Source organism: Castanea sativa, chromosome 9 (assembly GCF_040712315.1).
Source record: "Castanea sativa cultivar Marrone di Chiusa Pesio chromosome 9, ASM4071231v1".
NCBI lineage: Eukaryota > Viridiplantae > Streptophyta > Magnoliopsida > Fagales > Fagaceae > Castanea > Castanea sativa.
In genome coordinates this window covers 43,531,812-43,544,266 of record NC_134021.1, presented here as the reverse complement: position 1 = coordinate 43,544,266, position 12,455 = coordinate 43,531,812, and the positions used below count along the sequence as shown (strand labels likewise).

The 12,455-nt window shown below is 33.1% G+C and overlaps 1 protein-coding gene and 1 pseudogene across 1 annotated transcript; one reads left to right on the top strand and one right to left on the bottom strand.

Annotated features, from left to right (window-relative positions):
* Window positions 1–5,871: 5,871 nt before the first annotated feature.
* Window positions 5,872–7,359, bottom strand: LOC142609272 (uncharacterized). Its single transcript, XM_075780852.1, has 4 exons — window positions 7,176–7,359; window positions 6,518–6,947; window positions 6,236–6,427; window positions 5,872–6,082 (listed from the first exon to the last, which is right to left on the bottom strand). Exons 1-4 carry the CDS (start codon window positions 7,357–7,359, stop codon window positions 5,872–5,874), a joined length of 1,017 nt encoding a protein of 338 aa, XP_075636967.1.
* Window positions 7,360–10,435: 3,076 nt separating this feature from the next.
* On the top strand, window positions 10,436–11,818 carry LOC142609794 (zeatin O-glucosyltransferase-like; annotated as a pseudogene).
* The last annotated feature ends 637 nt before the right edge of the window (window positions 11,819–12,455 follow it).

The window sequence follows — 12,455 nt, the reverse complement described above, 5'->3', positions numbered from 1 at the left end:
TCTCTCCTTTTTTTAAACATCCAAACAGTCAATTAATTTCTTCAATAAAGTTGGATTTGGGAGGGTTGTAGATTCAAACAACACGTTTAAGTTATTAAAATTTAAAGTTTGTCTAAAAGTCATGCGTGACAATACGAAAGTATTATGTTAATCAATTCTAATCATTTAATTGGTTATGTTTAGCTTGCCCTTTGGAAAATTTTCCTGACTCTACCATTGGCTAATGCTTTTGCCCCCTCCTCACTTGATTAATTTTTTAAAATATATTTTTAAGTAGTATTATAAGAAATTTTAAAATAACAAATTTTCAATTAAATATGTTACAATTCTATTAGTGATAAATCAATTGGATGATTTTTTCTAAAAAAATAGATAATTTAATAATTATCTCTGAAGTTTAATTTTTTTGCTCTTTCCTCATTTAAAAAAAAATTTATATCTTGCTTTTTTTTTTGGATTGATGGCAGATAAGTTGTATTTTTGTGCACTCTTATTCATCCTCAAAACTAAGGTTGTCAAAATTAAGATCCTACGTAAAATCGTTGAAGGTAGGTGGGATCGTAGATCGTAGGATCGGATCATGAATCATAAGATCCTACATATTTTCAGATTTATAGCAAAAAACACATTGATAATGACTTTGTATGTTTAATAATCACGTAAATTATAAATTCATCTATAAAAAAACTAAGATTTCGATTTTCGATTTTATGATGTAAATTCATCTATAATGTCATACCTTGCTAAGTCTATACTAACGAAACAAATATATTTAAGTTCTGACCAAATGTATCTAAAAAGTTCAATAAATGTTTAATTAGCAACTAAATACCAAAATATTTATCAAAACAAATGGAAAATATTTTCTATTTTCTAAGTTCTAAGTTCCAAGTTTGAAATCCAAAATAAGTTAGCAAATGGAAACTAATTAACTACAATATGAAATCCAAAAGCAAGATGAATATTAAGGTAAAGTGAACATTTAATTATTTCTATTCTAAGGTTCTTATAACCACCGTCTTAAATTCCTAATTATCATCATCTACTTCATCATCTATGTAGACATTATATATTTGTATATTAGAGTTGCAAAAGACATCAAGATACAATTTTACACTCAACTATTCAAGTTATACCACTCAGCAACAATTAAAGAGCATGCTCAAAAAAATCAATCAATCAATATAAAAATACTAGCATAATTGATAAAATTCTATATATAAAAAATATTTTAGTAATATTAAAATACAAATTAGTATATTGATCAAAAAAATTTAACAACATTATAGCTTAAAAGGCAGCAAAGCCAACATCAAATTCTTCATTTAGAAATGATGAAGCATTCAATCATTTTGATTACAAGTGAACTAAAAACTAAAAAACATTTGTTTAGGTTAACATAATTTTGTAAAAATAAAATAAAAAGACATACCATCACAACATGACAAAATAAAAACCCTTAAAGTTTCATCAAAACAAAAAATTTATCCCATAAAAAAAACCAAAATTTTTTGTTTTTGGTAGGATCCGATACAATCCTACGATTCCATACGATCTTACTATTTTTACAATTCTAGTGCGATTATTAACGTTTTGATGAGGTGGGATCGTAAAATCGTGTAATCCTACAATTCAGATCGCAATTTTGACAACTATGCTCAAAACTAGTTTAGTGACATATACAATGAAGTCAAACGAAGAGGGAGAAACAAACAGAACATGTCTTAAAGAGAAATGTCAGTAAAGCCAACAGAAGAATAAGTTATATAAACTAGCCTTATTCATTATTAAAAAAAAAAAAAACTAGTCTTATTATTATTATTTTTCCTGCTGGGGAAAGAAACAAGGTTTAGGCATGGACGAAGACAAGTCTGCCTCTTTTTTGGGTGAGGATGACCTTTAAAGCTAGTATGTTTTGTTCTTCTGTTTAATTCGATTGTTACGTTAGGAGCAGTGGGGAACTAAAGGCATCAATAATGTTGACAAATAAAAGAAAAAAAAAACCTTAAAAAAAAAAAAATTGACAACTGTCCGTATCAAACTTTTAAAAGTGAAATCAAACACTGATTATTACCATTATCATCATCACATTCACAATTATTGCCTTTAAAAATCCATCAATACTTAATTAAGGATAGTTATAATTATATTTGATATGACTAATTTAATGTTATACCAATTGTTTATTTAGAGTTATTTTTTTGTTTTCTCAAGATCTTATAAGGGGCTGTTTAGTTGGGAGAATGAAAAAGTAGAATAAAAAAAAATGAGAGACGCTATGTCTACAATATTTTTACAATATTTTCACAACAAATCATAGGTGGTTAGTTGTTATTAGTTTAAATTTGAACCTAACACTAAGATTACTCTTTTGCCCCAACAATAACAATCAGTAACAACTTGCCACTTAGGATTTGTTGTAAAAATATTGTGAAAATGTTGTGGACATATTATTTCTCATAAAAAATAGAGAGGAAATAGAAAAGTGAGTGGAAAGAAAAACTTTAGGTTATGTTTGGTAATAGTTTTTATTTTTTATTTTCAAAAGCTTGTTTTGGGAATATAAAAAAAACAATTTTCTTGTATTTTTGAAATTAAAAACATATTTGGTTAGTTGAATTTTTTAAAAAAAAATTGAAGAAAAAAATAGAAAATACTAAAATATGTTGTTACTAGGATTTAAACTCTAATGCTAACTCATTAAATAAGACAGATTTATTAAATTAAATATGTATTTTCATTGACTTTTGAAAATTAGAAACTGAAAACAATCTTTTATATGTTTTTAGTTTCATTCACAAATTGAATTTTGAGAAAACAGTTTTTGTTTTCTGTCTATTTTGGGTTGTTAAATAAGTTTTTTAGTCTCAAAAATAGAAAATTGTTTTTAGAAATAGAAAACAAGAGAAAAAACAGTTACCAAACATACCCTTAGTTTTTCTCATTGGTGTTTTTTTAGGAGGGTAGAAAGTGGAAGGATAAAATTTTTTTTCGTTTGGTTGAGAAGAAAAATAGAATAATAGAAAATTGAGTTTGTATAAATTTACTTATATGTCCTTATTAAAAAATGATACCCAACTAAAAAAAAGGGCAAACAACCAACCAAAAAAAGGTAATCATCAAAATTTGTTTTAAAAAAAAAAAAGCCTAGTACAAAGAAAAAAAATGTTTAAGAAAAGGAAAAAGAAAGAAGAAAGGCACGTCCAGTAAAACTCAAAAAGGAAAAAAAAAATTGAAAGAAATTAAGAAAGAAGAATCAAACTGAAAAAAACAAAATAAGGTAGCAATACGTGAATTATGCCCAGGAAGAAAAAAGAAAGAAGTAAAAAAAGGAAAGAGAAAAAGAAAAGTAAGAAATAACCAAAACATAGGAGGATAGGTACTACAGTTATTTGACTGCAACTATGGGTTTTTTTTTTTTTTAATTGAGAAGATATCATTTAATTGAGTTCGGATAGAAAACACCTAGCCTTACCAAATTTTTTTTTTCCCCACCAAACACCCACAAAATCTGCTCTCTCCCATCTTTCTCTCTTTTTTTTTTTGTCAATCCCAAAAATCCACCCAACAAAACGAACCATCCCTAGTTACATTGCTTAGTGACAATGGTAAGACGAACTAGAGCAACGATAGAACCTTAAAGGCCACAGTGATGGAGCCATAATTTTAACTATTTGACTCCGTTAAAAGTTACTTTTATCTATTTTATTTTTTTTACTTTACAAAACATCAAACGTAAGTAATTTTAAGATAAATTACGTATTTGGTCCCTATTTTATATGCCATATTCTAATTTGGTTCCTAACTTTTTAATTATGTCAATTTGGTTCCTAATCTTTTTTTACTGTGTCAATTTAATCCTTACAGTTATCTTTTGAATGAAAATTAATGACATGTCTAATGGCCAAAATAAAAAATTAGCTTCTATTGATGTGATAATAAACTAAAATTTTATTTTGGTTATTTACTATGTAAACAATTTTCATCTAATATATAATGACAAAGATTAAATTGACACGACATTAAAAGGTTAAGGACCAAATTGACACAATTGAAAAGTTAAGGACTAAATTAAAATATGATGTAAAGTCTAGGGACTAAATATATAGTTTACCCGTAATTTTAATTTACATTTCAACAGTATAAAATAACTTAAAGAACTCAATAAAAAATATATCATTCAACGTACAAAACATAACCACAACCACCGTCAAAGAGAAATATGAGCAACCCAGATTAGAAAAACCAGAAAAATATGAGCAACCCAGATCGAAACCAAAAAAAAAAAAAAAAAGCAGATCAAAACCAGATCAGAAAAACCATAAAAACAAATAGATCAGAAATATGAGCAAAAATGAGTAGAAAACCAGATCAAAAAAACCAAAAGACCAGAAATATGAACAACCCAGATCGAAACTAACAAATTGAGAACAACCAGCCCGAAACGCAGAGAGAGGTTAAAACCCACACCCGAAACACAAACCGGAAACCCAGCCCGAAATCATGCCGAAACACAAACACAAACGCCGAAACCCATATCGAAACAAAAACACAGCCCAAAACTCAACTCGACATCCACTCCAAAACACAAACACAAACGCCGAAGCCCACACTGAAACAGAATTACAAACACCGAAAAATGGGTCAGTGATGGAGGCTTGGGACTTGGGGCATGGGTCAGCGGCGAGTTGAGGAAGAATGATGGTCGTAGCTTGGCAGGGGAGATGGAGGAAGAGAGAACCAAGAGATTGGGAAACAAAGGGAGTCTGTAACGGGAAGAGAAAAAAAAAAAGAAAAAAAAGAAAAAAGAAAAAAAAAAGAACGTTATTTTAATGGAAGGTAGAATAAAAAATTAATTTTTTTTAGTTTTTAGTTACAGGGTATAGAGCCCGTTTGTTTAGGCGTATTGAGAGAGCTAAACGCCCGTTTATCAAATAGCAGAAATCAGGATATGTTTGGCTGGGCGGAATTTGTGGGATTGCGTTTTTGAATCAGCAAATTTTGTGTTTCAGGAAAGGCAATTTTCCGTTGCGATTTGCAAATCGTAATTCCGCCAATATTTTTTGCTGAAAACCAAAAATAGCCTCCAGTCCTCTCCCTTTACCGTTGCGTCTCCAGTCCACTCCCTTCACCATATATATATATATATATATATCATCAGTCCTCTGCCTCAACGCATCAGTTTCACAAGGATTGGCTCTTTTCTTTGTTTTTGCTCTGCTCTGTTTGTCGTCGTTCTTCATCGCAATTCCAGGTAACTATTCTCCATTACCCATCTTTGAATTTATGATATAGATTTGGGCTTTTGACATGTTGGTTTACTCTATTTGAACTCAAAATATTAGAATTTAGATATTTGTTGTTGTTGTTGTTGTTGCTAGAAAGAGCTCTCTCTGTCTCACAGATAGCCCTCCATGGTTTTGTTGCTATACAGTGTGAAATAATGTCTCTGTTAAGCTATGAAGCACGGGTGCGGGTGTGGGTGCGGGTGCGGGTGCGGGACTCGGCAATTTTTGAAAAAGGTGGGTGCGGGTGCGGCGGGACTCGACGATTAAAAAATTATTATTTATATTTTTAATATATTACTAAGCATACTTTTTCACATTATATAAACATATACCAAATTTAAGAGCAATAGTAGATAATAACTAAAACATGATGTTCATAAATTAAATACAATCCACAAGATTGAAACTAAAACATTCCATGATGTTCAGAAATTAGAATACAACTCATAAGTTTGAAACTAAAACTAAATAAAAGACAATCAACAAGACAATCAAACACCAACATCTTCATCATCAAGATCAATAGATTCACTTCGAACTTCACTTTCACTAGTAGTAGCACTAGTGCTAACATTTCCAATAACTATGGCCTCCAACTCTGGCTCATCAAGAGTAAGGGTTGCACTCTCAAGAATTCCAGCTCCTCCATGTATGTCGCTCTCATTCCAACAGTCTCCTCCAATATCCACATCTTTGTTTCTGTGTGTATGTACTCCTCATTGCGCCTTGACAAGAGTCGAAGATTAGAATGCACATATACCAAATCATCAGCATGTGCAGGAGCCATTTTGTTTCTTTTTAAGGAATGAATGAATTTGTATGTGCTCCAATTCCTCTCAGCACATGAGGATGAACAAGGTTGTCCAAGAAGTTTAAGGGCAAGGGTTTGAAGAGTTGGAAATGCAGTGCCATGGTATTGCCACCAAACCAAAGGTTGTAAAACCCACCTATCTGTCAAGGCAGCTGGTGAAGGAAACCTCCCTCTTGAAAATGCTGCAAACTCAAACTTCACCACACTTAATTCATTCCCATCTTCAAAGTATCGATCTAAACACTTGCTCCTTTCCATAGAAATTTCATAATCTCGATGTGGAGCAATGCGTTTTGGATTCTCCGAAAGCCATTCCATGGAGTAATACCTAGAGTTAAAGATTAAAAAACAAATATAAATGAAAGGTGTGTTTTACTAGAAGGGGGAACTAAAGAAAATAGAAAATAAATGTACTTACTTAGGATTTAAGGAATGAGCCAAGCAATGTAGTGGTGTACAGTTTTTAGTCCATCGATCAATGAGTATATCATACACCACACTCCAAAATGAGCAATGCTGATCATCTTCCAAGCCTTCGTGCCGATATATTACTGCTTTCACCTTCTCTATCATTGAATCCCACATCTCATACATAAGATGAAGACAAGGCTTATCTGTGTCGGCTATTCGTAGCATATCATAAATAGGTGCTGTGAATTCAAGGATATAATCAACATTATCCCACCAAAGATCACTTAGAATCAGATCTTTCACTTTTTGAGCTTTTCCAACATCATCCTCCCTATAAGAAGCCCATTGGTCACTAATAGCCATGGCTTGAAGGCATCTTTTTATCAACTTCAACCTTTTTAGCATTACAACAACCGAAGCAAATCTAGTATCAGCAACTTGGAGCAGTTTTAATGGACAAAATTCATTAAACATTGCCAACCTCATTGAATGGTTCATGATAAAAACACGTATGAAGGATGCATCATCACCAATACGTGTAATTCAATTACATTCCTCATATGTAACTTCATTCTTTTCAGTGTGTTTTGCTGCACAAATATTCTTCAAAGCTAAATTGAGAGTGTGGACAACGCAGGGTGTCCAAAATATTTTAGGATACTCACTTTCAATAAGAGATCCAGCAGCCTTCATCACACTAGCATTATCAGTGATGATTTGGACAACTTTTTCATGTCCAATCTCTTTTATAGCATCATTCAACACCCCAGCAATATAATGTTTGTCTTTGAACTCACCTGACCCATCAATTGCCTTTATAAACACTGGACCCCCATCTGATACTGCCATAATATTAATAAGAGGCCTCCTTTGTGGATCAGACCATCCATTAGAAACTATACTTACACCATTTTCAAGCCAAAAGTCCTTAATTGGTTTCAAAAGTCCTTCAACAGGTTAAGTAACTTTGATGCCATGGAATTTCTGCCATAACTTTTCGTCCTTTTTGAAATGCATGGGATAATGGCCTTGTATTTTGTTTGTCCTTCCTTAATTATGTGGCCGTAGTGATATAAGGTATCGCTAGTCAAACCATACAATAGCCAAATAAAACAAGCTTTTTTATGGTTTTATGTGAATATGTTATTCAGAACATGGGTTAGTCCATAGTATATCAACTTGAAGTGGACAAAGATTGTCTTTTCCTCATGAAACTTCAAATTCTGAACTGTGAAATTGAGTGGAAAAGAGTCTTAAACATGGGACTGATAAATGGGAGTTCTGACGTTTTTGGATAGGTCACATTTTTTTGTACTGAGAGGACCTAATAATGCTAGTTCCTGCAAAGACATAGGAAATAGTTTTGAAGCAAAAAGGTCAATCACACAGTTGACAGTCCATCATTTGATACTCAAGTCACAATGGTATAGTGTTTTGTCTATGAACAGTCTAATATTAATTTGTGCACTTTACACGTATTATTGGGACAAAAGTTACAAAACTAAACCAATAGATTGAATGCTCAATTAAAATTTGCCGAGTCAGGTAAGCACTCAGTTTGGTTTTCTTTAGTATCTGATTGCCTACCTTTCTTTTTAACTGACTATTTCACTAATCTAATTTTTCCTAGACCTAAAATGGCCTATTTGACTGGCCCTTGAACTCCTGAGCATAGTCGATGCTGGCACTACATGCATCGGGGCTGCATCAGGTGCTGCATTGGGGCTGCATCAGGTGCTGCATGGGGTCTTCATCAGGTGCTGCAGAACTTATTGGATCAATACAATCCATTTTCTCATAAATAAATAGAGAAAATAGCACTTCATAATGAAGTTATTATAGAATTTGTTACTTCTGCTGCACTTGGACTACCAACAAAGGGTTAGTTTGAAACAAGCCAAATTTTAAGATGTGAGCTAGTTCGAATAGAGTTACCGTGAGTTACATAGTTTTTAGGTTGTTATAAGTCCATATGGTTTGCAATCTCCCTGGCCTGATGTTAACTAGTATTTTTACTATTGTACTCTATCAGGGATCATACAAAGTTTTTCCTAGGTAATAAAAACAGTGATCCTTTAATTGACAAATGCTAGTTTTTCTGTTGTTTCTTTGCTTGACATACAAAATTGCTTTGCACTTTAAAAAGTCTATTAGTGTGTTCTTTTTAAAAAGTCTTTTGTATTATACCTATAAAAAATGCTTTACTATTATTAGTTTGTCATGTGACATTGAATCACCTTACATGTAAATTTTGATGCTGTTTGTTTGGTTGATACTGTTTTGGTTCTGCTGCATCACTACCTAATGTTGTTATAGAAAGGTTGTTTCCCAAATGTTGATATTTGGTGACACATTGTTAATTGTGTTCTGGAAACAACTTGTTTATATGTTGTTTATTTATTTTCCACCCTTCTACTCGTCTAATGCCATTATTTCAGAATGCACAACTACCATCACTGCACTGATCCCTGTTCATTCTCTCGCTCCATCTATTCAAAATTTGTCACAATGTTAGGCGTTACCTGGTTCATACTCTCATATGTGTGTTATTGCAGCTACTCATCAAGAAATTTGCCTTTTTTTTAAGTAACAAGAAACTTGCAGTTCTGTAAAGGAAACTGACATTTTTCCAACTTTATTGATTAGTATTTTTCTTGAATGGTTGTGCTACCATCCTCACAGGTCGTCCATAATAATTTTGACTATTATATTTTGACTAATATATATAAGTTTGACTAATAATTTTGACTAATATAATTTTGTCAATAGTTTTCATTTGGGATCAATTGGGCACTGGGAGACTATAGCACCCTATTGCATATGATCATTGATTGAACCTCTCAATCCATTCTCCTGTCAAATTTGTTTGGATGGCCATTTAACATATTAATGATATATATATATATATATATATATATATACATATATATATATATATATATATATATATATATAAAATAATCCATTCTTTGGATCCACTAGGGGTTGTGTTAGGCATTTGTGCTTAAGTTATGTGATTCAACCCACAATTGCAGTACAGTTTAGTCACTACACACTCAGACGCACCTTCATGCTACTTGTGTTTTGCATAATTTTATTAGAAAACATGATAGGGAAGATGAGAGATTCAATTGGGATGAGCATGGCTTGGACAAACCAAGAAGCAATAGTAGTGGAGAAGGTAGTAGCAGACAGGAAAATGTTGAAAATGTACAAGATGAGGAGATGAAATTTGTTCGTGACAAAATAGCTCGATCCATTTGCGGGTTATAAACAATATTTTTATTATTTCTGTTTTGGTGTTTTGGTTTTTAATTTTTCGGATAAGAACTTTTTTGTTATTATAATGTATTGTCTAGTATTGATATTGTTGGCAATTAACATTTTAATATAATTATTTTCCTAATTAGTTTAATATCTTTTTCTTGATGTGTTATTTTTTAATATTTTTCAAAAAATAGTTAAGCCATTTTTTGGAATTTACACTTAAAACAACTATTTTTAAAACAGCTTATTCAAATGCTTAATATGGCTTTAAAAATAGAAAACGCATATTTTCACATTTTTACCAAACACTTATCTATGGTTTTTAAAATGGAGTTTTCAAAACGCACATTTTGAAACAGCTTATCGAAATAGGCCCATAGTCATAGATAGCTGTGCACTATAGAAATGTAGGTAAAAAATTTACCTATACTACCACCTTTGTAGTACCCTTTTTGCATATGGTGGTGCTAAAAATAGTTTTTTTTAGCTTTTTAGTACCACCAGTGTGGATGCTCTTACCTTGGAGGAAAAATGTGAAAATCTCAATGTCTTTTGCCAATGAAAACCCAAACCCAAACCCAAACACAAATCCAAATCTCCAATCCCCCAAATCCCCGAGACCCAATCTACAAAAGTAAGTATTTTTCAACTTTCATCAATGGCTAAACAACAACAAAATCAAAACCATGGCCTAAATAAAACAAAGGTGGCAGTGATCATGGTACCCTTTCCTGCATAAGGCCATCTCAACCAACTCCTTCACCTCTCGTTTCTTATCTTAGCCTACAATATCCCAGTTCACTATGCTTGTATTGCCACTCACAACCGTCAAGCCATGCTTCGAGTCCATGGTTGGGACACAAATTCAGTTTCAGACATCCATTTCCGTGACCTCAAAATCCCAGCTTTTCTCACCCCATCACCAAATCCCAATGCACCAAACAAGTTCCCTTCACATCTCCAACCATTGCTTAATGCTTCCTTACATCTTTGTGACCCCATGGCTTCACTTTTACGTGAACTTTCATCCAAAGCAACAAGAATCATTGTCATCAACGATTCATTGATGGGCTCAATGGTGCAAGACTTGGTTACTATCCCTAATGCCGAGTCATACACTTTCCATAGTATATCAACTTTTACTTGCTTTTTTCATTTGTGGGAAGCAATGGGAAAAGTTGTAGAATTAGATCTGTACTCCAAGATAATCACAAGAGACCTTCCATCTCTTGAAGGTTGTTTCACAACCGAGTTCCAAAAGTTAAGCTCCAGGTACCTTTACAATACATGCAGGGTCATAGAGGGTGCATATATGGACTTATGGAAAAGATAAAGGGAGACAAGAAGCATTGGGCTATTGGACCATTCAACCCTTTAAGAAATATAGGTTCAAATAAAAGGTACAAGTGCTTGGAGTTGCTGGATAAAGAGTCGCCAAACTTGGGGATATATATGTCTTTTGGGACAACAACTACCATGGAAGACCAGTAATTAAAGGAGCTAGCAATTGGGTTGGAAAAAAGTGAGCAAAAGTTCATCTGGGTATTAAGGGATGCTGATAAAGGTGATATTTTTATTAATGGAGAGCTTAGAAAGGCTGAGATTCCCAAAGGGTTTGAAGAGAGAGTTAAAGGCGGGGGGGGGGGGGGGGGTGGTAGTAAGAGATTGGGCAGGTCAATTGGAAATTCTAAGTCACCTATCAACTGGTGCATTTATTAGTCACTATGGATGGAATTCTTGCATAGAAAGTATCACTATGGGGGTGCCAATGGCAGCATGGCCAATGGCCTTTGATTAGCCGAGGAACATTGTTTTGATAACAAAATTGCTCAAAGTTGGTATTGTTGTGAAGGACTGGTCATGTAGAGATGAGTTAGTGACATCATCCATTGTAGAAAAGGCTATGAAATTGTTGATGGCATCAGAAGAAGGGGATGAGATAAGGAAGAGGACAGTGGATTTGGGAGGTGCTATTGGGCAATCCATTGAAGAAGGTGGAGTTTCACTCATGGAGTTGGATTCTTTCATTACTCATATTTAGGTAGAGAGTACGAGGAAAGTTTAAACTTATTAATTTATGTTCTGAAATAATAAGGGAAGTTTATGCAATGAATGTATTTGAGAGTTTTTGAAAGTTGTATAATAAACATAAGGAAAGTTATGGTTGTATGTGGGTTATATATAATTATAAATCCAAAAAGAAGAGAAATACAAGTATTAGAGAGTTCTCTAACTCTTCCCTCCTTTGTGTACTTAGTGAGTGAGTTACCTTCTTTGAGTAGTGTGTGAGTGTTTGGATGTGCAAGTGAGGAAAGACCCACTAATTTCCAACAAATCAAGTGGTATAATAGCTATAATCGTTTAGCAGTAAGAATGGCTTTTGCCAACTGTTAGGGTCATATTTTCTATATAATTGATTAATCCTTTGACAAATTTCACTTTACTTGTTGATGGGACCGACGAGCTTTCCTACCTAGACGACCTCATTAAGAACGTTTGTCCACCCCGCCACGACATGGACAAACACAAGCAAATCATTAAGAATAAGTTTTAATACCTCAATCAGTTACCAACCAGCTGTCATACCGTTGGAAGCTCATCAACACCTACATTAATAAGCCCTGAAGCGTTACAAAAATGGACACTAAAGCCACAATTAAAGCCCCCAACGGCTAGAA